This window comes from Amia ocellicauda, chromosome 20, assembly GCF_036373705.1.
Source record: "Amia ocellicauda isolate fAmiCal2 chromosome 20, fAmiCal2.hap1, whole genome shotgun sequence".
Taxonomy (NCBI): Eukaryota; Metazoa; Chordata; class Actinopteri; order Amiiformes; family Amiidae; genus Amia; species Amia ocellicauda.
In genome coordinates this window covers 12,044,099-12,071,896 of record NC_089869.1, presented here as the reverse complement: position 1 = coordinate 12,071,896, position 27,798 = coordinate 12,044,099, and the positions used below count along the sequence as shown (strand labels likewise).

The 27,798-nt window shown below is 37.4% G+C and overlaps 1 protein-coding gene across 1 annotated transcript; it reads right to left on the bottom strand.

Annotated features, from left to right (window-relative positions):
• Nucleotides 1–11: 11 nt before the first annotated feature.
• Nucleotides 12–25,888, bottom strand: tm9sf3 (transmembrane 9 superfamily member 3). Its single transcript, XM_066693817.1, has 15 exons — nt 25,656–25,888; nt 20,915–21,110; nt 19,625–19,747; nt 18,833–18,993; nt 18,353–18,430; nt 17,909–18,040; nt 16,577–16,743; nt 14,739–14,833; nt 12,406–12,536; nt 6,936–7,075; nt 6,541–6,609; nt 6,220–6,366; nt 4,965–5,048; nt 4,302–4,378; nt 12–2,681 (listed from the first exon to the last, which is right to left on the bottom strand). The coding sequence occupies exons 1-15, from the start codon at nt 25,746–25,748 to the stop codon at nt 2,614–2,616; spliced, it is 1,761 nt and encodes a 586-aa protein (XP_066549914.1). The 5' UTR covers nt 25,749–25,888; the 3' UTR covers nt 12–2,613.
• Nucleotides 25,889–27,798: the final 1,910 nt, after the last annotated feature.

Below are 27,798 nucleotides of genomic sequence, written 5' to 3'. Positions count from 1 at the left end.
TGATACAAAAATATTTAAAAACTGTGATTTTACAGCCCAGTTTATTAGAATAAGATAAACATCTTCAGACACACATACAGTTCTTTATGCAACTTATAAAACCTCAAGCACTGTAATGGAGAATTCATTGCAGACAAATAAAATGTTCTGCCGGTTTTATTAATCATATTGCAGAAATCTTAATTTCAAAAGTTGGAAAAGATAGAAAACAGGATGTAACCAGCTATACACAAATTCCATTATGTGCTAATAATTCTGACATTCAAAAATAAAATATAAATAATCAGGGAGAAACAAAATCAAATAATAATTGCCTCTCATCTCTGGAAGAGCAATGTTTCATTTTCAAGAAGGTGTATATATGCAGAAGATAAAATTTAAACTGAAACCAAGCAAACAATTTTGGTAAAAAAACAGGAGAAAATGAACAGCAGGAAAAACAAGTTTCGGATGCAAATATCTGTAGGTCTCCAATGTAGTTCATATGCATGTGTACATTGACATTTATGTTCACAGATTTTTTTTTTTTTCTTCTCCCCCAAATGGTATGACTGCAGAAACCTTCCCAACCAAAAACAAAGTGTAAAAACACTGAAGACAGAGGTCAGTCTTTGTATTTACATGTCGGTTGCAAAGTAGCAGTTCAGTAAACTGTTCTGCAACACATTAAATATCAGGGCTCCAGTACGGAAAACCTTCATAAGTTTATATACAAAATGTGGCCAATCAAAACGTGTAGATAAAGATGTATAGTTTATTACTCTTTGCTTTCTCTTTACAGCAAGTTCATCTCAGTTTCTTTAAAACGTCTATATTTTCAGACAAAAACAAAAGGATACGTGAATAACCATAAATCAACTCTGTGTTAAATGGTTAGAAAAAGCTTACACCACCCCCCGTTTTCTTGGAGACTGTATATTTAAACAGACATATTGTATTTACAAAACTTTTAAAACACACAGCGGAAGAGAAGCTTGAAGCTACATGTAACATTACAATGGAAATATCAAGTTAGTGTGATTAACAGTTGTTTTGTACAGTATGTTTGCAGAAACTCAGCATATATGCCTAATTCCATATGACATTCACAATTTTTGTAGATTGTTGGGGGAGGAGGGGGGAATAAAAATCAAGGGAAAACAGCTGAGCAAAACATACAATGGATTCACTTAAAGCTTAAAAAAAAGTAAAAAAAAAAAAATCTGCAGTCTATCAAGGTTTAATAATTTTATAAGCAAGAAATAGGTTTATTTATATAATGAAGCACTCTGAAGCAAGGTGCCTTACAAGATGCACACAGACTGTCCAGGGAAGAACAAAAAGAAAATGAAGCTTCAATTTACAGATTTTGTTGCTGAAGGAAACCGTGTGATGTACATGTAATAAGATGAAAATGTCATGCAATGGCAGGCAAGATGAAGCAATGCCACCCTCCCCAAAAACCAAACAAAAAGATCAAACATTTTTATACTGAATGTTTCATTAAGAAAAAGTACTCTGTAATAAATCTGTACATCCAAATACATTTGGGTTCTACATCTAAAGTTACATAATCTTAAGGTCATATACATGTAATATCCCCTATCCATACACTATCTTTAAGTAAAGCCTTCATTCAAACCCAAACATAACAAAAAGAAAAATGGTTAAGACTAAACTGGAAAAAAAGGAGGGGACCACATCAAACATCCAATTAAAACAATTTGTCACTTAGACCTCAAAATGTCTAATAAAAACAGCTCACCATTCCTACGTTACATCCGTTTGCTAGCTGTACAGTAAATTGAAGTGCAGAACAAAATACTTTCTGATCTAAGCTTTACTTTTCTTTGGATGGATGGATTTAAATTACCAATTCGGGCATAATATGAGAATTAATAAAATGACAAATAAGTAGTAAATGGCATTGGTCCAGCTGTTGCTAAAGCGGATATATTACATGCACTTTTTCCATCTGTACAATGTTGGGTGTGTATGTGATGTTACTGCACAATTACGTTAGCAGTACCTTTTGTGAAAGTATCGGGGGGGCGGGGGGGGGGGGGGGTAAAAAACAAGAAAAACAAAATAACTAAACAAAAAAAGAAATGGTTACAGAAACTAGAATAATTATGGCATTCTGGGTGACTCGGAAAACAAAAAAAACCCAGAAAGATCCCAGGTCAACGAGTTTAAGCAGCCAACTTTCCCTCTTTCTTACATAATAGAACAAATGCTTTCAATAAACTGTTTGTCCTCTTCACTGAAGAGAGCTAGACTATTCATCAATAATGAGCTACTTTGTTTTTTTGTTTTGTTTTTCTTTTCTTTTTTGGGGGGGTGGGTGTGTGGGGGTCTGTGTTGTAGTTACTCCTACTGCATATACTCCAAGCATTTGCTCATGAAAAGTTGGTGAAAGCAGTCAATAAGAACTTAGGATCGATGGAAATGTTTTCTTTATCCTTTGTTTAGGTTTTTTTTTTCCCTCCTTTGTTTCTTTTTCAGGCATTCAGAAAATGGAAAACCACACTGTACCAAAGTAATATACCCAATCTCCTCTTGCAAAAATGACTTGTGCAAGCTTCTGTAAGAAAAGCCAAAGCTGATCCCCAGATCCGAGTGTTCCCACATTTCTTAGTCAATTTTCACATTTGTGTAGATCTTTCTAACGAAGGCACTTGTTCCCATGTAACCAACAGCCCCTGAGAAAACAAAGACAGACAACAGGAATGACTTCATGCTGTACTACAGAGCTCTTTAGACAACCAAATACCTCATTTTGTACACAGACTCGAGAACAAAAATGTTGTTCATGAAACATGAACGTGAAAAGGGACAGGGAGCTTCCGTCTTTCTTTTAAGATTACATATTGTTTCAAATTACTCAAGATAATCATTTATATTGTTTCCACATATATATACACATTTGGAGAGGCTGGGGCACATTTCAAGGGCAGAAAATGGTCTGAAAATTATGACAGCTTATTCAAACCAAAAGTGTAGGACCAGAAAAGGTGTCCGATCCAATTTTAAACAGTTTATACATTACTATAAATGATTAGGGTGTATGGTTAATTTATAAACCACATGGCTCATTTAACACTCTTCATTTCTAAAGTGCGGTTGATTCATTTGTGAAGTTGTTAATTTTATAAAACCATAGTTTATATTTAAGATTGTTGGAAGTGTCTTTAACAATGTGGTGGAAACCTGTAATACATCTACTACCACAGCTTAATGGGGAAATACACTTCAAAATTGGCAGCAGTACATTCATTTACAAAGAAGTTTATATTTAATATTATTATTTTTGCTGATCATCAAATCTGTGTGGGGGAGAAAATCACTCCTTAACTTCTCTCCTAAACACTTTGTGCAAGGGTTAGCTTACTGCTCTCACAAACACACAAAAACTGCATCATAAATTGTAATTTCTTAGATCTGGCACAGCAGTAGGTTTAAGTAAAAACTGTGGGTTCCCCCTGGTGTACCTTTGTGCGGGGAAAAAAAAAAAAAAAAAAAATCCAATAAAGACGCGTCCTTTCATGTTCAGAGGTTACAGATTTTAAAGCATGTATGATTAAAGAACATTTTCCTGCTCATAAAATGTACAGCATCATTTCATTTGGCCAGCGGTGGGTTAAATTAACACCAGGTCCTGCAGTTGCTGATGTGGCAGCAACACGGGACAATGCAAGCACGGCAAATAACTCGTTAGCCACCTAGAGCACATGCCAGGTTTGCTTTTATAGTGCTGTACACAATTAAGGGATAAGGCAGTTTTGTTTTTTTCCCCTCTTTTCCACGGGGCTTGCATTTAAAACGGACACTATCATGGAGGTACTAAGTACTGACATTTCTTCAATCTGTCTTTCTTTCTCTATTTCAGTTATTGTTTTTTGAGAGAATGAGAACTAACTGCTTCCCAAATATGTTTTTTTGTTCTATTCTGAAGATACTGTTGCTCTTCACATACACTTCCACACTGACATTGTGTTGCATTTGTTTAACATCTTCATGAGGACAAGCTACTTAAAAAGGGAAGAATGTTTTTTTTTTTTTTTTTTTTAAATGTAAAGTGATCGCTGGCTGGCCAACGCACCTGTGCACATCTGTCCCAGGTGTGCAGTAACTGCTGTGTATAATCACATCAGTCACACTGTCAAATATTTCAGAGACTGTCTATTCAAACATTTTCAATAAAAATAAGAAAATTGAATTTTATCTGGTAAATTAATCATATAATGACAACACAGCAGCTTGTGAAGTGTAATTAACTACTGTGCAAAAGGAGGCAAGGCAATGTGAATTGTCACACTTACCACACATTATTCCCAAAGCGGTGCTGAACACGGCCATGTATCCAAAGTAAAATGATGTTTGGAACAAGCCATACATCCTAGAAAGGAAATATTGGACAATTAGACAAACTTTTTCACTGTTAAAATCAAAAATTAGTTAGCAGAATTTTTATAGAGAAGATTCACATGTAATGCAATAAAAAGTGGGGGGGGGGGCAGGGTTTGCAACTGACAATTAAGCGCTCCACGCTAATAAGGTCTGAATGCCAGAGTCTGGTCTGCTTCGAGGTTTTGATTTCTCTGTATAAAGGTTTGTGTCTAAAATGAAACCACTATTTGTGGAGAATGACATGTAGATATTGATTAAGCTTCATCAGGAAAGGTTAAGGCATTGATTATGGTAATTTAGTACATCACTGCAGGAGTTTTCACCAGTCATGAATTCTAACTGCACAGTATTTGCACAAAGGCAGTCTGATCCCATTTTCATATAAGCATTGATTCTCGTCTCCCTAAGAGAAAACGGGTAGCAGCTGTTACCTTGACTAAAATGTCCCAGCCCGACCGCCAGAACACCTGGTACAAAAGCATCCATTGACAAAAACGCAAGAACTAAAATTACCACTAACTTTTCTGGTTTTGTTTGTTTTGGAAACTTAATATGAGCTTTAGGACAAAACTTACTTTGTTTTGAAGAAATAGTAGTAGAAGGAGTACATGTAAACATAGACTGCAGTAGATGCTGCAGAGAGGAAGCTGGTCCACTGCCTGCAACAAAAGCAATGAACACTGCTAAACACACAACACACAAACTGACGAAAGCTTGCATTGACATTGTAAAGACTACCTTCATCTGCACTTTAAATTGTATGCGTTACTGGTCTATTGTCAGAGCAGTAGAAGCCGTCTACGGAGACCACTGCCTCAATTAAATGTTATGAGAGTTGTTTGAGAATTAATTACAGGTGGCTCGCATTGAGAACAAAGTGGGGAAAGACTGGCCGGTCTTGGATTTCATTAAGATCACTTTCATATTTTGCAGGTGTGCTGCTACGCGTCGATTACAACACCCAAGACAACTTTTATTGCTTTTTGAAAACCGAGAGCATATGCATCTCAAGACAATATTTCAGTGACAACATCACCATCCTCAGACACCTAGATGCTGCCTATTTGAACAGGTGCTCATATTGCTCGAATGGCATCAGTGCACTGTTGCTGTACATATCTAGCTGCTATCGTAACACTGTCTGATGCAGAAATCACAGGAAATGATTCCAAGAAATTCCTAATTTCGTCCTGTGGGTCACGCCCTTTTGAAATCTGGTTGATTTTTTAGGATGACTCAGAGCCACGATCGTCTTAGTTTCCAAATGCATGAGAACAACGGTAAATATTTCAGCAGTAAGATATCCGTGAAGAATGAGGTCAACAGTATTGGGAATTGAAAGGGAAATCTCGTACGTCAATATGTCAATTCCAGATACATTAAATATGGGCCTTGCACAACTGATCACAAGGGAAGGCACCACATGAACACTTCTGCAGTAAACATGTGTAGGGCTAGATGAAACTGATATGAAAGAAATATTAAACAGAGGCTCTTGAGAACTTGAACAGTAAATACACAAACATTTAAGAGGTAAAATTAAATATGCAAGTTATTTTCAGGACTTATAAGTGAACAAACTGCAGACACATTCGCCTCATAAACGGGGGAAGAATGAAAACTTGAGCCTCCAGTGTAAAGCGTACAAATATGATATAGAAACTGAAACGTAAATTGTATTTGGAAAGGTTTACTAATACAGACTGGTGTCACATACTCTGACCGGGTTCAATAGTCCGGTATTTGCACCCTGTGGAAGGCGTATTACTGGCTGTTTTGAGGGGTGGGTGGGGCTTCTTTCTAGACCCTACTTGCTTTTCGTGTACTCACCACCTATAGTCTTCTGCATTAAGAAGGAAGTAAGTGCAGACGATGGTCACACAGACTGTCACAATGCACAGAATGACCAAGACCAGCATCATGAAGCCATAGACATAGTAGATCTTGTATGCCCAAAATGAGGTGAAGATGAAATACCTGCCAACACACAAACGAACAAAGTAAAAAAAATACATTTTGACTTTACATATGCTGTACCCACAATCCTCCCAAACCTAAGCAAAATATCTCAAAGATTTCATTTGGAAAGATTACAGAGTATTGAACAATGCAAATCACAGAGCTACATAAAAAAGGGAAAAAACAACTTACATTTCAATAAAAATGGAGCCAAATGGAAGAATTCCACCAAGACAAACAATCACAGCCGGTTCCATGAACCTGGAAAAACAAAACAAACATGCAACGGGAAGTGAGGTTTAATCAGTTCTCCGAAAAAGACAGTGTCATTACACTCAAGTGACAAAAATATAAATAGAGAATAAGGTTATTTTAGACATGAACAAATAACTTTGGAATTGGGAAATAAAATATTACAATAACAAAACTATAAGGCTAGAATAAAAACATAAACTTGTTTAGTAATCGGATAAAAGTATACTAAAAAGCAGAAATGTTCATATTATGCAGCAAATTAAGTACAGTTTGTGAAAGGTAATTTTAATGCACTTTTTAGACCTAGGTATAAGGAGTACAGTCGTATTTACCATTTCTTCTCTGGGATAGGGCGAGGCACGGCATTCACACGGCAAGGGAAGTTGGGCTGCCCAGACAGATTTCTGCCCAAGATTGTTCCAACCAGGTTCAATGGAAGAATGACAAAGAAACAGATGCAGCAAACCGCAACCTAAAAACACAACACAAAGAAAGATGAAATCAATCAGTGCACTGTATAATTGAAACATGTAAAAGTACAATGAATTTGCTATTTAAGAAGCCTTTGAATAAAGTCTGGACATCCCCCAACATATGTAGAATTGTCCTAGCATTATCTAACAAGGAAGAAAGTATCATCTTCGAAGTTTAAATTCCATTTTAAAAGCATACACAGAAAACCCAAAGAAAAATTCAGAATTCCTATTTTTATTGTCAGCTACTTTGTTAACATGGCTATGTCATGCATTGAAGGAATCACATGAAACTAAATAACATTCAAATGACATATTTATTGCCTCTTTGCGCAAGGGAGGCTAAGGACTAACCCGCATAATAATAAACAAACAAAAACTGGATAAAGATGCTTTCCCTTCTCACAAATATGTAATTTACACAGATGTACCACCAGTGACAACTTGGTATTCACATTCTACCAAGTATGACTATTGTAACAAATAGTTCTCCACAATCTGCATTACAGTCTGGTTGCTGTAAATATCTGGTCATGAAGTACAGTTCAGCTCCTCTCTAAAGTAATAATTCTGTAGAAGAAACTGAGAATACACTGGGTGCATATCAAGATTGTTCTCCAACAGAGGGATATATTATGACAGGTCTATCTATTCTGAGGACCTACAGCTGGGGTTTCACATGGGTTTGCAATGCCTGTGGCCTGAAGAAGGAGCTGAACCACACCATCACAAGGAAACTTGAGCACTTTTATGAAAACACAGAAAGCGTGGTTCTGCCTCTCAAATAAGAAATGGTGTTGGACACCATACTGAAAGTACAGATGTTTAAGATTACATTAGAAACGATCACCCATAGCAGTGACATCTATCTGGGGTGCAAAACAGGTTATACATGTAAGTGGGATCAACTATGGAGTGGTAATAGTAAGGGTAATATCGATTAAGCAGCATGAAATGTCCTGATGCATTCAACTATGCCAGCCGGGACGGAAACTTTAGGTTGGCTGATTATTGATAAAATGTTTAAATAAAAATCAATAAGGAGGGGGGATAGTCAGTGGAAAGCAAGCAATGATTCCTCAACGTAAAGTGTTAAAACTTTAGCTCACTGAAAATGACAGGTAATGAATTCCACTCAATTCCTTTATTAATGGTGTTTTCAAGAAATCAAAATTGTTTACATATTTTAGTTTTCTTACTTAATGTGCAGAATAAGCCAATGATGACACTTCTCCCTGCATAAATCAAGTGTCTGCTGTATAAACCTCGGTATTAGTGTTACCATTCCAACATCAGTGATGATTCAGTCTCAAAAACAGCATGTGGATTCAATCATGAAAAGATAATTTACTAAACAGACCATACATGTCACTGAACCCACAACTAGAAGGTATAGTTCCGTTTCACATCTGCCATTTTATACGGGACTCTGTTCAACATCATATAAAAATGAACAAGTCTGTTAAACTAGGTGAAAGTTTACAAAACCAAGAAACCGAGTAACCTATATGGATGTATTTATTTAAATATACAACTTTTAATCCTTAATTAAAGCAGGTACTTTATGGCATGTTACATGAAAAACACTACTTAATTTATTTGTCCAGTGCAGAGTTTTGCAAGGATCTTTCTGTTGAAATAAGAAATGATCTCTAAAGGAAAATTGAGAAAATGCAGACAAATCTCAATTAAACATTAAAAACGTGCTTTCAGAATTAGCAATGCAATTAAATTGTTTTCCAATGCAGGCTTTTAAGTGTGGGTTTTGCCCAGATTTGATCAAGTGTAACTTCAGACGAAGCACTTGAGCACTGCTCCTTTCTTTTACGGGGACAGAATTGCCGTTTGTCAGCATTCACGCACAGCAAATCACATTACCTCAAAGAAATGCGATCTTGTACATGCTTGCTCAGCGGATACATGTATTCTTTTTACATGTGGTGGATCGAACACTTGAACCGCTTAGAAATTAGAGCACGAAGCAGGCGGGCCAAGAAAAGCAAGTGCTTTCGGAAATTAAAGAAAAATAAAAAACAGATCGACAAATGACTGATAGATACATGGTTATTATTCTTCCTTAAAAGTATCCTGTACAGAGGAGACCTTGTAAGATAAAGTGAAAACAGATTTCCACCTAGACTTTAAGCAATTCCCCCATTCTATGATTTACATGCAATTATATACAACATGAAATAATTCCATGATCTTTGGTTGTGTTCAAATTATTAATTGTATTTCAGTGCCATGATTTATTACTTAAACTGCTCTGCAATTTTGAAAAGATCGTCCATAATCCACTGATGGCATAACTCACATCACAGTTGAAGAATTAGTGGCTTTTCGCAAAAACATGCACATAAAACATAACCCGTAGTAAATTAACCATGACATGAGCAACAGAAATGGGTCATGTAGAACACAAAGATGAACAAAAACAAAGGGAAATTAATAAAGAATTAGAAAGCATACATTCTTTAGCATTAACAATACATGCTAACAATAACATTAAAGCCTTGTTCTTAACAACGGATGTCTAAATTTAGAAACGGCTTGTATTGAATTTCTATATTAGGGGCCGCGGGACTACTCCATTTGGATGCTAATTTTCCAGAGGAGTGTTTTATATCAAGAGCTGAAAGCAGACTTTGTTAATTGGGGCACCATCAGATGGTTATCTCAAAAGGAAAAGCTCTTTTCCTTATCAAAAGTATGCAAACAATCACTAAAATTAAGTTCATATTAGACATTTTGTTTAGTCTGTTTCTCTTGTTGTGTGAGTAGCAGTAATCAATCTACAACAGAAGAGGGATTACAAAGGTTGTCATTGTCCCGGGCCGTGCTCTAGGTCCAACACATCTGCTTCAGACCACTACGATATAGGTTAATCTCCTCAGTTAGGAATGATCCGCTTAAATTACAACATTACAACAAAGTCAGAAATGTATTAGCTTTCTACTAAAACTGAATGAACTTTTTAATTGTCCACATGCTAAAGATTGGCACAGTCAGCACATCTGTCAAGAGCTCATTTGTAAAGATCAGAAAATGTCAGCTAAAAGACAAAACAAATAATCCGTCCCTTTAATATTTGGCAGGAGAGCTCAGATATTTTAAGTAATTTGTTTTGGTCTTAATAGGAATAAGCAGTCTCACAAATGAAATATCGTTAAGGATATTACTTTTTAAGATCAGACCGATATGGTGCATTTGTTTCTCCATTTCCAAGTAGGGACTATTTTCTGTAACAGTACATGTATTAAAATAAAGGGAACGTGTTCATTTGAAAGATCTCTTGAAGCGATAAAGCAAAATATAATACATGTTATTAGCCCTGTGTGGGAAGTGAGGAAATAACAGAAATGACATCATACGTGCCCTCAATAGATTTGAAATCTTTTGAATGAGTTTTTCTTTTGAAAAAGTTTTTGTTATTCTCTCCTCCGTGCCCAATAGTTTATTTTATAAATTGTTAAAGGTTTATTTATTTATTTTGTTGATGACTTCCATTTACAGAACAATGATTAAAGTCGAATTCTTGATTTTTGGAAAGTAATAAAATAATGGTTACACTGCACCCCCACCACAAAAACATTTAAAGCTAAGGACATGTGGCAAAATGTTTATAATGTAAAAGTCTACTTTATAAACTACAATGGAAACATCTTAACAATCCGAGAAATATGGCATCCACAATCCTCAAAGGCCATTAGTGCTACTTTAGATATTAGATTGCCTATAAACAGGTAGTGATAAAACCTCTAAAGACAGATGTGAAAATGAGCACGGTAAATATCAGTTTGCAACAACACAACCAATCTGCAATACCATCTGGCTCTGAAATATCTCATAAGGAATGTACCTTCATGTAGTTTAACAGTTCTCCAGTGGAGCGTTAGGGTTTCCTTTGCAAGTTATAACACAAAAAGTCTGTATCTGGAACACAAGGTGACCAGCTCTGCAGAGGAAGTCTAACCTGAGGATTTAACCTTTGTACCACCCAAAAATCCCAGCAGTCAAATTAATCTGCTTCACATAAAAGGATAGCCATGACAAGCAGTGTTCCAATACAGTGATTAACACCATGGTATATAGATAAAAAACACAACAAAAAGTCAGGTGATGCAAAGGATGAAGGGAATTTTCCTATTCAAAAGGAAAACTTTCAGTTCACAATACACATTTACCAACTATGAGTTTACAAATAATGAAACTTGCATTCTGATACGGTTTCATTTTAGTTTCTCGTTCTCAATGTAAAGTTTAAATCAAACTAAATCGCTGGTTTAACAAGTTTAGCTATTGGCAAGACTGAGTTGCAGGTTTGTCTTCCATTCTTTTGTTGAAACGAGTGTTGTCGAAAAGAAACGGATCCATGTCCTTATTAGTATGCGGCCCCACGATCATTTGTTTACCCAGCTGCTTTACTGCAACCTGTTCTTCTCAAAAGCTTGATTTGTGTGTATATAACCACACTTTCTACTACAGCTGTTGTAAAAGATATTCACACCCCGCATTTGAATGTTTTTCGGATTCATTCAAAGTTATTCATCAAGTCGGTTGAGGAACAGTTCGAAATGAAAACCGTAGATTTCAGTTGTATATAGAGCAGCAGTCAAACATTTACGAACCAATCAAGGGTAATCTTGACTTTTTCTCTAGACTGATGAAAAAGTTTAATAAACAATATTTATTACACTAAATTACCAAATGACTGTTTCAAAATAAAGGATTTCAATACCAAGATAACTATTAGGCAAAAGATCATTGTACAATAAAGTGTGTTGAAATCAGAAAAATGTACAGCAGAACAACATTATGTACAACACACCCAGTTAAGAAGCAAAGTCAAAGTAAAAGTTATTGTTACTTACTACTTCCAAATTCAAAAGTGCGTTTCAGGTAGATATTACAGGTAATTTCACAGGTAATATATTTCTTTGCAGATGGCCTTATCTAGGGCAATTGTCACAATATATCACATTATTTGTTTACATACAATTACCCATTTATTTATACAGCTGTGTCCCCCACCTGGGACCGAACCCACAACCTCCGCTGAGGAGTCTAGAGTCCTAAACACTACTCCACACAATGTATCCATCTCTTGAAATTGGTGTATTCGCTACACTTTGTTTTGCATTTTACTCACTGAAATTCAACTGCTGTACCAGGTAGGTCAACTTACACTAAACAAACAGTTAAAGAATGATGGTCTCTCTAATACTGATAAAAAAAGCATTAAAGACCCCATCACCTCCAGCTAAAAACATGCAGTTTAAGAAAGAAGCAGATCATACAGCGCGCTGATGTTTTCTCCTCCTTCTCTTACCATTGTGCCAAAAGGAATGGCTCTCGAAGCGTGGTAATAGATGGCGATGAAGTTGATGAAGAAGGCAGTTCCGCACACCATGGCAGGGATCAGGAAGGCCCCAATAAACATCTGCTTTATCCATCTTCTTCCTGTATGAGACACAGCGTGCAGGGACAGCCTTTAATTTCTCGCTTCTTTCCTCATGTGTGATCGTGTTACTGTGAGGCGCCCCCACAACCACTTCATTTTAAAGAAAGGTGATTTCTATGATTTTTCAGAGGTTCCTCAGGTTATATGGAGGCGAGGGACAAAACCAAACTAGATTTAGCAGAATTAGATATCAGTAAACCTTGACTTGACTAAGGAAAACCAAAGAATGATTACTCAAAAATGAAAATGTATACTCATGTGTGTGCAGTGTTTGGACTGAGTGGGATTGCCTGCATTCTTTGCTGTATAGTGGAAGTGACTATGTTCGTACAATCTTTGCAAAATCTAGCTTTCTAGCAAAAAAATACACTTATGTCTTAACTTCCTTTACAAGTACAAAGCATGCAGGGTCTTTATATAACCACAGCAGCTCTAATGTGCCAGTAAAAAAAAAAAAAAACACTGTCCCCCTCATTCAATTCATTTTCTCACCGAAAGAAACTTTGATATTATCTGACCTCTACTGCTTTACAGGAAACAACCTCAGCAGCCCCAGGTTTGAAGTGCTTGATTTGCACATGTGTCAGAGAGACGCTGCAGGAAGGCGATAATTCAGTGTTTTATAGATGTTTAATCATGGTCGCTCTCAAGATGCTGATTACACTCACTGAGCTACTTCAAAGGGTCATGGCTGCCACAATGACACTTCTCCCTTTATTCGTCTTGGCCAGAGGGAAAACTCGGGCCGCTGAAGGCAAAGGTTTCTCTCTAAGCAGCTAAATGTATGTATTCACTGATATGCTCTACTCAGCAAAAAACACGTCTAACAGGTACACATAAATGAGTCACCACAAAACTACTCCAGGTTGGCCTTGATTGTTGTGCCAACTGTGGGAGACCAGTTCAAGTTTCTCTGCATGAAAACAAAGAAAGTTGTGGGGGGATCCACCAAGTCTAAATCGACTTCACGTAAACAGGAAGTCAAAAAAAGGAATGTAACAACTAAGTGAGGTGTTCTAACATTTTGATTGCTCTATTCAAGGTATTGCACAGACACTAAACCAGTAGAAGATGTTTCAGCATGACTTGCTTTTACATTCGCCATCGCTTGTTGACTGAAAACCTGTTTTGCTAGTCTATTCCACAGAAAAATGGTGTCTAAACAGATTATTCTGATTTAGTTGAGCTTTGTTTGGTTCTCTCCTGTGTGTTCATGTGGGAATAATGGTTTTGGGTTTTTAATCCTAATTTAATAATGCTGGAATCAAATTCTGTGACCTCAAAAATCATTCGCCTTTTGCATTAACAGATCCTGGCCAAACCTAACTGAAATCTATTGAAATATTAAAGACAAACAGAACAAGTGAACCCACAGCTAAAAAAAAACCTTTACCTTAAGATTCAATGCTGGATTGCAAAACTCGGTTCAATATTGTTTGACAGGATAACTTGCAATAAGCGATTTAAGGTGGAATAAAGTGGTTTGAAATTCAAAATAAATTCCTGTTACCTACACTTCCGAAAACAACATTCCAACAGGCTATAAATTGAGGCTTGTAAATAGCTAAGAGTGACACGTTACACAGACTAGAACTTCAACTTCCAGACGGTTTTCACACCGCCCAGCCCACAATTGGCAGGACTGCGACTGTCCGCCTGCGTTTGGTTTTATTAGATTATGTAAACCCAGATCCTCATTTATGACACCATGGTGCTTCGGTCCAGCAATTATCACACCTGCAGGATACAAGCAGGCCTCGGGCTACATTCCTGAAATCCTGCAGGATCGGTTACCACAGCGCAAGGCTTGAAAGCGGAAGAGGCGATTGTGCAAAATGACCTGTTACAAAGATTTTTTTTTTTTTTCCCCAGAATATTTAAAAACATTTGTAAAATAAGGCTAATTCAGATATTATTCCACCCTTCCAAAATTATGTATTTAAAATAAAATAAATATGAATATTTACAATAACGTGACCATTCAGTTTGGTATTTGAATTATTTAACTCATATGTAATCCAAGATCGGGTGTCAAAAGTGCATTTGCGCAGAATAACTTTCAATTAAGCACTTCTTAGTACAGTTTAAAATACTCTGGAGGTAGGGAGTGTGTTTAATCAATCATTCACTATTATTTCTAAAGGGGAATACAATATGGTGAAGTGTGTAGCCAATAGCTCTGGTAGGGGGTGAAGACTTACCTCCTTGTTTAGCATACAAGCTTCCGCCAAAATAGCCATTCACTGGCGATGTCGCAGCATAGACAAATATTGCTGTACTGAGCATGGATCCCCTCCTGTAAGGAACAGATCAGTATGTAATCAAGAATCAATTTGTCTGTTAAAATAAACATCAAATTAAAATCTTTCGACACCCAATACAAGTGAATGCAAACCCTTTAAGAAAGTTAGTGATACCACAAGGTCAGGTCAAGTACGTTTCAATTGCTCTTACATGGCCCATGTAGACCAGCATTTATCTTAAGTTTGGTTCTTGGTAGTGCTTTCCTATCAAACCCCAACTCTCCTCCCATGAGCTCTCGGAGTTGACGTGAAACTTGAATAAATCCACCATCTCTACCAAGCAGAAAGATGTCAAAACAAATGGAAACACAATCTGTTTCTTTTCCAGTTACTACAAATTTGAGGATTGTACGGGTTGAAAAACAAATTATTTTGATTCATTTGATTCCTTAGCCGCATTTGGCCTCATTTCCATTTTTGTTCCTGGAAGGACTGTTTACTCTGAGCTCCCCTATGCGTCATCCGTCATTTTTCAAAACGCGGCACGCGGAGCAGCGGGGAATTAGAAAGCACAAATGACGCTATAAAGAAGAAAGGTATGAGCAAGAGGATCTAAACTGCCAACCCCCACTCATTAGTGTGGAGGAAGTTTTCGGTTACGAGCATTTTAATAGATAAAGTAGCTTAAAATGAAATGGAACATGAATTTTTAATCTTGAAGTTTTATGATAAAGAAAGATAAAAGAAACTGATGTGTAGTAGCTTAAAACAGTTCTCAGTCAAGAAACTTATTTTTAAGGGACTCGCCTAAGTAAAAGTATCACTTGGAAGAGAAAAAAATTCTTCATATGGATCACATGGTTATTAATGATAAAACGGTGACATCTACTGTACTTGGAACGTCTACATCCAGATTTTCAGTCTCCTGTCCCAATACAACAGTTTGAAATGAGCTTTAGAAACTGTAATTTCCTGTCTGTCTATGCGTACTGTGATTTCCATTTAGCATTTACTTGGAACTTCACACAAGCTCTCTCTTTAAAGGGTCTTCAGCAACAATCCAGCTTGCAGCACAAAAGGCTTTACATGAAACAGTCTCTCACTTACATAATTACAGATTTCTATCAAATCACAAAATAAATACAAAATCTGAAGATTAAGGCATTACTGCCATTTCTCCCTTTTTGGTTTAGCACTCATATTTTTGTGCAGTATTTGATTTACATTTCAGTGACAAGCATTTTGATTAAGCTCAATAAGAGGCATTTTATTTATGCATTTTACATGTTATTCATAACATCACATGTACGTGTGAAAACCAGATTAGCACTATACAGTCCCATGAAATAGAGATTTGAAAAAACAAAAACAGTCCCATGAAATACAGAGATTCAAGTTCTGTGAAGTTTTCTTAAAGGCATTCAGCAATTTAAGAATCTTCACCATCAAGTGAAATCATGAAACCCTTGTATTTGAAAACATCAAAATAAAATCATAGCGCAAGACTTCAGTAAAATGACTGGATTTCCAAGACTCAGGACAAAGCATGATATGCAACGTTATGCTGCCATCTGCTGGTCTGTTTATTGCATGTACCGTGTCTGAAAAACTCAATTAGAGTATTGAAGTCTTCAATATCTTAAACAAGTACAAATACAAAATCATTGTGCTTTTGAAAAGTTCAGGAAAGTTCCCATCGTGTGGTCTCTAAAAAGAAAATATTAGAACTTTTTACTTTTTTGGAGAAGACGTAAAAACAACTTAAATGATTGATTCGGTGAAAAAGGAGCACTTACTCTGTATAGAGATCTTCAATCATTGCTACGATGATCACTATGAGGGAGACGGAGAAGATCTGGCAACCAGAACCAATCAGTGATGAGAAGATCAGAGGGTGACTGGAAGGCCGGAACACATCCCCATGAACCTGCTTCCATCCATACTCATCTCCCAGATCTCGATCCTGCAGTAGACCAAACACAGACCAGGGATGTGAAGCGGATGGCAACACTAAACTATTATGTAACTCAGGGTGTATTTTTCTTTCAAAGCTATTAAGATATCCACACATTGAGTATACACACATCTGTACATATTGTACCACTGAGATTATATCGTACAAATCTTTACTTCACAGATGAACTGTCCTTCACATGGTTTCCCATCAAGCGTGCTTCACATGAATAATTTAAGACACAGAATAGAGCTTTTTCTTTAAAACGTATTAAAACAAAAAGATGCCCATAGCTCTGCCGAAGACTGCTCCACCCAGAAGGTGGCGATATTTTCCTCTACATGCAAAATTCCTGAGGAACACAAAATGGAAAGCTACATGTCATTTATAAGTAATAAAAAGGGATGGAATCTGCGGCAATTTCAGCTAATGGGTATTTCGTGATTTTACATTTAATTGCAAGGACATTTTTCGAGAAAATTTGTCATAAAATAATAAAAACAAATGTATATTAGTTGATGTGGCCACTGTCTATCTATTTTAAGGCCACAATCTGCCAAGAAATAATACAATTTTGTAACGTTGAGCCATGAAATACATTGACAAAAAAGAAAAAAACACATGAATGACTATTCTTAAGGTCAAAGCTAACCTCCAATATTATAAAGCTGATGCACATGTATTTATCCATTTCCTACAGTTTCATAAATCAAACTTTAGCTCATCAGGTTTCATGTTTCTGATCTTCACAAATATTGGCCCTTAAGAGTAGATGGTTCAAATCGGTCAACATTATATAAAGCGATGAAACTTCGGATGAGTTCCTGGAGTTCTGTTCGGCTATCCGTGGTTCCAAATAATAAGATGCATGCATCACGGATAAATAAAACCATAAGGGTCCGTTTTGATTCCTGAATGGACAATATAAGCAACCGTTTTCTCTGACGCATGAAAAAAATATCAGAAGTTAAACATTATCTGTGGCATAAACCAAGCATTAAGACATAAATCATCCACAGAGAAGATTTCTCCCCCCTACAATTCAATTATTAGAGGACTGTTCCTTCCCAGTGTCCTATTTCAGTTCTAATGCTGCATTTTCAAATATAAATTACATGGGATTTATGTGACAGGAAAGATTTCTATAATTAAGCTCTTCATTCAGACCACTGACCATGTCATCCATCTCCTCCTCTTTGCTGTATCTGGCGTAGTCTTTTCGTAATGTCCTCATGAGGATCATTGACACGAGCCCCACCAGGAAAATCACCATCATGAAGGAGTTAAAGATGGAAAACCAGTGGATCTGAAAAAGAAGCAACACTTACAAGTTGTAATGAAATCCACACAATCAATAATCATTAACTACAGAGCAATATCGATGAGAAACAGTCATTAACAGTTACATGATTTAGCTAATGAAATGATGGTGTCCATTTCCCCACACACAGGGACACACAAGCGATTGCTGTGCCTTAGCCCCCCGGCACAAATGGATATTAAACTATTTGAATTCTGCAGCACCTTCTAATGTAAACAAACAATGGTTGTTAGCTGATGAGAAAAACGGAAGGGGAAAAAATGGCATGCAAAAAAGGCTGGAAACAAGATCACTTACTCGATGTTGAAAGAAGGATGGATCAAGGTATTTGTCAAACCTGTCTTCGAACTTTACATCAGACTTCTTCCACTTTACCTGAAACAACAAGGACAGGTTTCATAGTTCAACACCACTGCTTTCAAATAGTTTTAAATCCAAACCAGTTCATCATAAATATATATATATATATATTTTTTTACTTAGATTAAATTTGCATCCAAAAACGTTCTCAAAATACACACATTAATAATCACAATCCAAAATCATAACCGAGGGATAATTATTCATAAGCAACTATAAATAAATTAATCAATAACCATCATTATTTTCTAACTCCAATTCGGTAAAAAGAACCACAGGTAGTATACATTCTCATATTATCCTCTGTTCACACCCATACTTCTGCAATGCTGTTGAATCTCAGGAATGTAAATGCTATACAATTCATTAAGTGTCCCATTGAAGATTGTAACCTTAAACCCTTCTGAATATACTTACAGAATAAGACATTGCAATTCTGGTATTTGGCACCAGCTTTACTTTGCCTTCACTGGTGAGATTCACATCCACAATGCGATTGCCATTGTAACCGATCTCCAACTTCTTGTAGGTCCACAAGTAATGATCTTCTCCATTTTCATCTGCTTCTCCAACAATGCCTGCACATGAAGATGCATTTTAGTGCTTTTGAACAGGATTTAACAGATGCATGATCAACACAAGTGTTTTCTTCTCAGAATTAGTATAAAAAGAAATATCCTTTGTGAAAAAACGGTAAAACTGCAACATCGCCATGGGGAAATAAATTAACTTATGGTACCTATAAACTAAATGCAGCACATTAGTTTATCTCTACAGGTTGCTGTGACCCATTTAACCTGGCACAGTGGTGCACAAATCATTGTGAAGGTTTCTCCAAATAAAGGGAAAACAAAAAGGCAGGTTTTACAATGTGAATACACTGCCTGCATTGTTTACTTGAGATTAAAACCACTCAGTGAAATGTTACCCTGCAAAGCTACATGTAAACCTAATTATGATAGATGTGTTTATCAAACACTAAAATCAAAATCAGGGAAAGATGATATACTTTACATTTACTTCCACATTTTAGCTTAGCTGATTAGCTAATTTTCACACAAAAAATAAGAAATATAACTTTTGAAACAGAAGTCTTTGATTATTAGCGGTTTTCAGAATGATTTAAGTTAAAAAGAATGTATTGGACTGCAAATATCTTGCAGAACTCTTCGTGTCACTGTTGAGATAAAGACCAGTCAGATCACTTACCCCAGATTGGCAAGTCATCAATATACATCTGGTACCAATAGTGGTTCTTTATCGCATAGACAAAGGCATCTCTTTTTGCTTTATCCAGCTCAATTTCACAGTATGTTGTTTGCATAACCTCCTCTGTAAGAATAAAGTCACAGAAAAAAAAAAATGTATATAAAAGTTGTTAAATACTACTCTGAACCAAATACTGAATTTATATTAGAATTAAAACAATTAGCTTGAATGAAGGGAAAATACAATGATTTTTATCAACATTAAAGTAACATAAGAAAGGTAACAGAGTAGGTAGCCCCTCCTTACTCAATGTTTTTAGTGGCTTGTCGATCTAAGAGTCTAGTTTAGCAGGGACTACAAGGATCGCAGCAAATCTCCTCCCACAATACGTCTTAGTAATTTGTTCTCTACACCAACTCTGTGTATTGGAATGCGTCCTATTCTTCCAGCTAAATCTATTCACACATTTACATTTCAATCTGCTCGTTCGTTTACGTACTGATCTTGACTAGAAGAGATTTCAGTTGACTGTCAATCCCTTTTAGGAACCTGAATACATCCATCAAACCATCCAACGGCTATCTTTGTTCTACAGCTAAGACATCCATTTCTTTTATCCTCTTTCCAGATCAAAAACGTGTGATCACAACAAAGGAGTATTCTGAATGTGAGAACAGTACAGCATTACACAGTTTTAGTGTTATTTTCCTTAATTTAAATTCAAATTTATTTTGCTGTACAGTATATATCCAAACACTTTTTTGTATCAATTCCACGCTATGCAAGGAGAAGCAAAGCAAGGTGTGAATTGTCTGTGACCACTTTTAATTTACAATTATTAATCTGCATTTATCCCATATGTTTAGTGTTGAAAGTAACATCTGTTTAGGCCTACTAACCCAAATGTGACATTAAATTACAAACACTGCACTTCAAGTACAGTAATATAAGTTTTATGTGTGACTATTTTAGATTTATACAAGTCAGACACATTGGTCTGCAATTACCCCTCTCTTTCTCCACCTTGTTCATACAGTAATATTACACTACCACGATCATCTCATACAACAATTCGTTTCAATAATCTTTACAAGAGTCTGCATAATAACCCCCGATTTCATTAAGCACAACTGAATAGATATCATCAGCCCAAAGTGATTATTATACATGCTTCACTTCCCTTAAGTAATATATAACTTAAGACAGTATTTTGTTAAGATAGTTAAGTTGTCCTCAGTAGAAGCATCAGTTAAATACAAACCCATATTTCAGCCATTGGTTCACGCTTACCTTTAAATTTTATATTCAGCCCGCTAAATTCTAATTCCACCCCTTGAAGGGCTTCTCCAAGCGTCTCATGATAATGACCTATAGTCTTTTTTAACCCCACACAAAAGGGGAGGGAGAAGTACTTGTATGTTTCTTGTCTGTTGTGGTACGGCCCCACCGTGTTCATCCACAAGACGACTTCCTCCTTATCTGTATACTGAAGCAGAAAGAGAGAAATAAGCAATTACAAGGATGCATTTTGTGTAACTGTACATCGCTAAGGGTATTGTTAAAAGGGATTATAAGGAGCATATAAAACGTGCTATTTTCCCCCGATTATTACATTGTTAGTTGGTAAAAATATTAAGGGAACTGAAGTCCCATATCATAATAACAACGCAGTTCTGCAATTCAGGCATTTCCTACTGTAGTTAGGGAATTCAAATCTAATGAACTACACGTGCATACACAAAGACAAAAACATACTGACTGTAGCATGAAACGAATCCATTTCCATCCACAAAAGGAAAAGCAGTAATAGCAGGTAAAGGCCTAAATAAATACACCAAGTATGTGAAGGGCCGTTCACACCGTGTTCTGCATTTTTTTAATTTTCAATATTGGTTTTGCACACTGCTGAGTTGCACATTTTGAGAGGAAAAAAAACATCACAATATTATTTTTTATTAGGTAAGACTTTAGCGCTTTTCGGGGTATTGGTAAAGGGAGCAATATCATTAATTAGTTTTATTGTATTTACAAAATGCAGTGTGTCCAATCATGTTTGATGTTTATTGGTGGAATAATGTTTATCTGGAATAATGAACAGCAGAGGAAAAGCGATAATTGCACCTGCCCCCCTCTACTCCAAAAGAAAAAAAAAAAAATAGCACCAAAAACACACAAGCAGAGCCATGAGAGAGGAGCTGATGTGAATAACCTCACTGGGCCCTGGATTCTAACAAACCTAATGCTGACGGAATTAACTGAAAAAAGCCTTTGAGTGGGGAGACGTATCCTACACCTGTCACCGGAAATACATCCCGATTACAAATTAACTCAGTACTACAGCGCATTACAGTTCAAAGTCTATTGGAGTATTGTTTGACATAATTAGCAACTATTTATTATATAGGTCCCATTATAAAGGCATCAATTTGAAACCACATTTTTTTTTATGTTTTTTGGGGGAAAAAGGTGGAAACTTTGATGGGTAGGAATGTATACACCTGTGTTATAACATATGATGGGTCTTCACAGCTTCGGATTGCACATCTTGCTGTTATTTTATTATTAATCCACAACCATAAAACCAAAACACACCATTTGTAATGACTCGGTATGAAATAGGCTTCATACTTTTGTCAAGAACTCTGATTAAGTTTCTCTAAACATACTTATGTGCAGTGTTACGACAATTGACAAACTGACTTTTTTGTTACAAGCAAGTAATACTTGCTGGCTGCTGGAATCCATTGCCTTATAAACCTAACACCATACATGGTCTTGTGACGGGGCTGATGTCACACAAAATAAGTCAGATAACCGTAATAATGGGTAAAAATTATTTCTTACTGGGTTTGGACTTAACTATTAATTGTTGTTGCACCCTTTCATTTTGTATCGGATGAGTCATTCAAAAAACAAAAACTGATACAATTAGGGCACGAGAGGGTGTTGCTTTCAAACAATTTCTTCCATTGTATTATTCAGTCACATGGATATTTAGCCAGCAAATGCTTTTATTCACTATTTGCATGTCACCTTTGGGAGCAGGAAATACGTGAAGTGATGTCTGGGCGAGTCTAAAATGTGAAATGCACAGCTTAGTCACAGTTTTGCAAAGTACAGGTTTTTTTTTTTTTTTACACTTTTCAATTGGATAAGATATTTGCAAAATCACTTCCAATCAAAACCCAACGGAAGAACCAACCCCAGCTTTACTCATTTCTGGAAAAAGGACTGTAAACATTATTATACAATCTAACAATTCGTTAAAAATCTTTTGAGTTTACTATAAATTCCCTTTACTTAAACCACCACAACTTTGATGGATCTGATTTATTCCGATTATTTTTTTTTTTACAAAAACAAAAACAGAGCACCCCACATATACACTTACAACAGAGCGAGTGTTAATTGAAATATGCCCCATTAAGCACACGGTGTGACTATAGTGATAAATGTCCGGGGAATTCTTTTTAAAGCCTTAGCACGCCACTATTGATAGAAACTGCAAAAAAGGCCTACTTTATTTTCTGACATTAAAATAAGAGAAAAATAAGTATTGGGTCCTTGTATAAATAACCAAGAAGTTCAAGGCAAGATTACGGCAATATTAATACTTCAAAACCAAAAATAAATAAAAACTTGTAAGGCTACTGTACAGAAGAAACTGGGACATAGGTCAATGTAGGTACTGCTGTTAACATTTCAAATAAGGTCACTTTTTTATTTGCAGTTAATACACACACAAAAACACAAATCTGAATTGAGAGTGTTGGTTTCAAGCGCTGAGGTTAGTTTAATGAAATAGTCATTAAGTAGTCAGTGCTTAATGCTCTTCATTATGCCCAATCAATTAACAGGAGATCACCACCTGTCCAAAGCAGAGAAATGGGTGAAAGCAAACTGGCCTACTCCCTTACAAATCATAATACAAGCAGGCTATCACTACTTAGGTCTGACTTACATTGCTTACTGCACTAGAATTGATCTGAGTTAGCAAAACTTTTGAGCAATAAAAACAATCAGCAATCAAAAATTGTTCAGTATGAGTAGAAGACAACATATTGTTATATGATCACAACATAAGGCCAGAATATAGGTACGGGGATAGTAATGACTAATGATCATACCCAAGTATAAAATACGTAACATTTACGAGCTTTGCTTAATTATCAATATGAAGTAAGCAAGAATCAAATGGTAAATAAATAATAAAGTGGAGAAACACTACTGAGAAGCTGCATTACAGACATTTGAACATTAGGTTACCACATACTGGGAGAGGTGGTTGGACCCTCAAAAACAAAACAAAAAATCCAATGAAAATGACACTTATAACCCACAACATACAATTCCTCAAATCAATGCTGCTCATACATCAAGAATCAAAGATGTGTGTAAGACAGAACGTAATGACTATCCTCCAGAATGTAAGGAGGCCTAAATATTGCTTTTGTATAAATGTAAAATCATTGTACCCATGTGGTCTAATTGAGGAAACTAAAAGGACTAACCGTAAACAAAAACAAATACTCTGGGTAATTATTAAGACGTGCAAAGCAGGCACACCATTTATTTTGCATGGAACAAAATATGCTAATCATGAATAATACAAACTACAAAATAAAGACTATGCATGCCTTAAAGCAATAATGATTAATTACCTGAGAAAAATTAAATGAAATGTTGGAGACTAGTATAACATTACACAACAAATCATTCAGAACTGCTATAACACGACATCATTTGAAATAAAAACCAGGAGTACAGCACTTCATATGCAGATGCTTTAATGCCATCAACATATGCAGAATTTAGGTTGGAAAATGAAACACACAGGACAATAAAAGAGAATAAATAGGCTCAGTTATGCCAGGACTAAAATTTTTTTTACCAATTATAATATGCAGCAATATAACTTATCAAAGTATATTTTATTAATTATCCACCACTCAGGTGAAACTTTCATTTTTATATAGAAAAATACCCTGCATGGGGCCCAGTGTGGCATAGCAGTTAGGGTTCAATCCCAGATTGGGGGATTAAGCAAGTACTTTACCTACAGCTGGATAATTGGTTAATTGTACGTGAAAATAATGTGATGCATTGTAACAGTTGTAAGTGGCCGTGGGTAAGGGCGTCTGCTAAGAAATCATACTAACAATTATGATTTAATTGACAGCATTAAAGGGAGCAGTACAGAAGCATTTTTGCACACAATGGAGAGAGGAAGAGGAGTGAAACAAACACGACACCTTGGAAAGCAGATTGAGAGAAGCACTAGAATGAGCTGATTGTGTGCAGAATGCCATCAAATAAAATACGAATGTAATATAGCGCCATGCAGAAGCCTCCACTATGGGCTGTACAGCAGCAGGCAGCGCTCAGCACAACATCTGAACTCTTCCTCCGGTCGGCAGCTCCAGCTGTCCTGGACGTGAAAGCCGAATAAAAGCGCACAATGAACTGTCCTCCCGCCCGCCAGCAGGCCGATCGCGGATCATTTTTAAATCCACCTCGAAAATAAATCGCGTCCAGAGGCGGATCAACACAATGAAACGCTTTGACATGTACGGTGTCCTACACAAACCGGCCGGGCCTGCACAACCGGATGCACCGTCAAACCAGTAGTACGAGGCAGCCGCACACATCCCCAACTCCCGTATCTACCTTTAAAAAACATGTAACTTACATGTGTGAAACCACAATGAATGACAGCCCATGGTTTAACGAATACACTTCCTCAACGGCCTGCTGTTTCTCGCAGTGCATTTGCAAACGTCTCAAAGGTGACGGCGCAGCGCACAGCACACATATGCAGCCACTAATGCTTTTTTCGTTTTTTAAATCATGCTTTACTTCATATTCGCACGGGTCGTTTCCCCGCCGCTTCTGGTTTAATCATCGTTTGATCGACTGCGTGTGTAACTGTAGCCCCGCTGCGGTGCCATGTACCCGAACAGGGCGAGTCTGTCAGTCAACCATCCCCTCCACAGACGCAGGCTTCCCAGCGCTCCTCGGCCGCGACGCTCACCGTGTGTTCGTGTTCATCCGCCCGGGCCGGCAGCAGCGTCTCCCCCGCCGACAGCAGCACCAGCGCCAGGATCTTCCACCCAGGCGAGCCCATGGTGTGTGGAGGAGCGCTTGCGAGTGGAAATAGGGTACGGCTCGGTGGCAGCTCTGGCCCGCTCTTGTCGCTGGCTGTGTCGGTGCCGGACTGTGAGCCGCTCTCTCGCACACTCTGCCGTTCAGCCACGTCATCCGGCTGCGAAGTCACCCGCCGGAAGTGCCTCACCTTCCGCGATCGGCGGACAGGAAGTGCCGCTCAGCTGGGCAGGTAGTGGCTCCGGGCGCGATGGACACTGGCCGAGGGCTCTCCTGGACGTGCCGTCGTGGATCATACGTGCTTCTTGCCCAAACGTAATACACAGTTTGTCTTTTCTTGCTTTCAGTTTAATTAGCACACACCGTTGATATGAGGATCCATGTTGTGCAGTATTTACCTATGATGTCAATCAACGTCTTCTTTCAAAGTGTACACTCACCTAAAGGATTATAATGAACACCATACTAATACTGTGTTTGACCCCCTTTCGCCTTCAGAACTGCCTTAATTCTACGTAGCATTGATTCAACAAGGTGCTGAAAGCATTCTTTAGAAATGTTGGCCCATATTGATAGGATAGCATCTTGCAGTTGATGGAGATTTGTGGGATGCACATCCAGGGCACGAAGCTCCCGTTCCACCACATCCCAAAGATGCTCTATTGGGTTGAGATCTGGTGACTGTGGGGGCCAGTTTAGTACAGTGAACTCATTGTCATGTTCAAGAAACCAATTTGAAATGATTCGACCTTTGTGACATGGTGCATTATCCTGCTGGAAGTAGCCATCAGAGGATGGGTACATGGTGGTCATAAAGGGATGGACATGGTCAGAAACAATGCTCAGGTAGGCCGTGGCATTTAAACGATGCCCAACTGGCACTAAGGGGCCTAAAGTGTGCCAAGAAAACATCCCCCACACCATTACACCACCACCACCAGCCTGCACAGTGGTAACAAGGCATGATGGATCCATGTTCTCATTCTGTTTACGCCAAATTCTGACTCTACCATCTGAATGTCTCAACAGAAATCGAGACTCATCAGACCAGGCAACATTTTTCCAGTCTTCAACTGTCCAATTTTGGTGAGCTTGTGCAAATTGTAGCCTCTTTTTCCTATTTGTAGTGGAGATGAGTGGTACCCGGTGGGCTCTTCTGCTGTTGTAGCCCATCCACCTCAAGGTTGTACGTGTTGTGGCTTCACAAATGCTTTGCTGCATACCTCGGTTGTAACGAGTGGTTCTTTCAGTCAAAGTTGCTCTTCTATCAGCTTGAATCAGTCGGCCCATTCTCCTCTGACTTCTAGCATCAACAAGGCATTTTCGCCCACAGGACTGCCGCATACTGGATGTTTTTCCCTTTTCACACCATTCTTTGTAAACCCTAGAAATGGTTGTGCGTGAAAATCCCAGTAACTGAGCAGATTGTGAAATACTCAGACCGGCCCGTCTGGCACCAACAACCATGCCACGCTCAAAATTGCTTAAATCACCTTTCTTTCCCATTCAGACATTCAGTTTGGAGTTCAGGAGATTGTCTTGACCAGGACCACACCCCTAAATGCATTGAAGCAACTGCCATGTGATTGGTTGGTTAGATAATTGCATTAATGAGAAATTGAACAGGTGTTCTTAATAATCCTTTAGGTGAGTGTATATCAATGCATTAATACACGCAAATGCTTTTGTTTTTCCATCGCCAGAGAGGATTTGATCCAGACACATCAAGCTGCCGCCAGATTCAATCTAGTGCAAGACAACAGCACCAGCTTTTATTAAATATACAGCCTACTATTATTTATAATAGCACAGTGTAGTTATTTTTGACACTCCCTGTAGTTCAGCGACCATGAGAGCTGTGTCTCTGAGCTCTGTGTTTTATTGCGCATCGAAGGATTTGTGCTGTGTGTCCCACATCGCTGATCTTATTCATTAGGGGGCAGTCTTTCATAATGCACTGTTTTTTCATACAGTAGGAAAAATAAGTGCAGTTTCCTGCTGCTGAGAGCAGTTCACAGAGCAAATATTTGGCTTAAAAAGGAAAACTGCCAGGTGTGTTTGCGTTTGTCTTC

Bases quoted from the DNA above. Each gene is read 5' to 3' on its own strand.
- tm9sf3 (XM_066693817.1), bottom strand. From the start codon at position 25,748: ATGGGCTCGCCTGGGTGGAAGATCCTGGCGCTGGTGCTGCTGTCGGCG. The intron at 21,111-25,655 runs GTGAGCGTCGCG...TTTCTGCTTCAG, and splicing joins CGGATGAACACGAACACACG to TATACAGATAAGGAGGAAGT. The intron at 18,431-18,832 runs GTAAGTATATTC...TTGTTGTTTCAG, and splicing joins GAATTGCAATGTCTTATTCT to GTAAAGTGGAAGAAGTCTGA.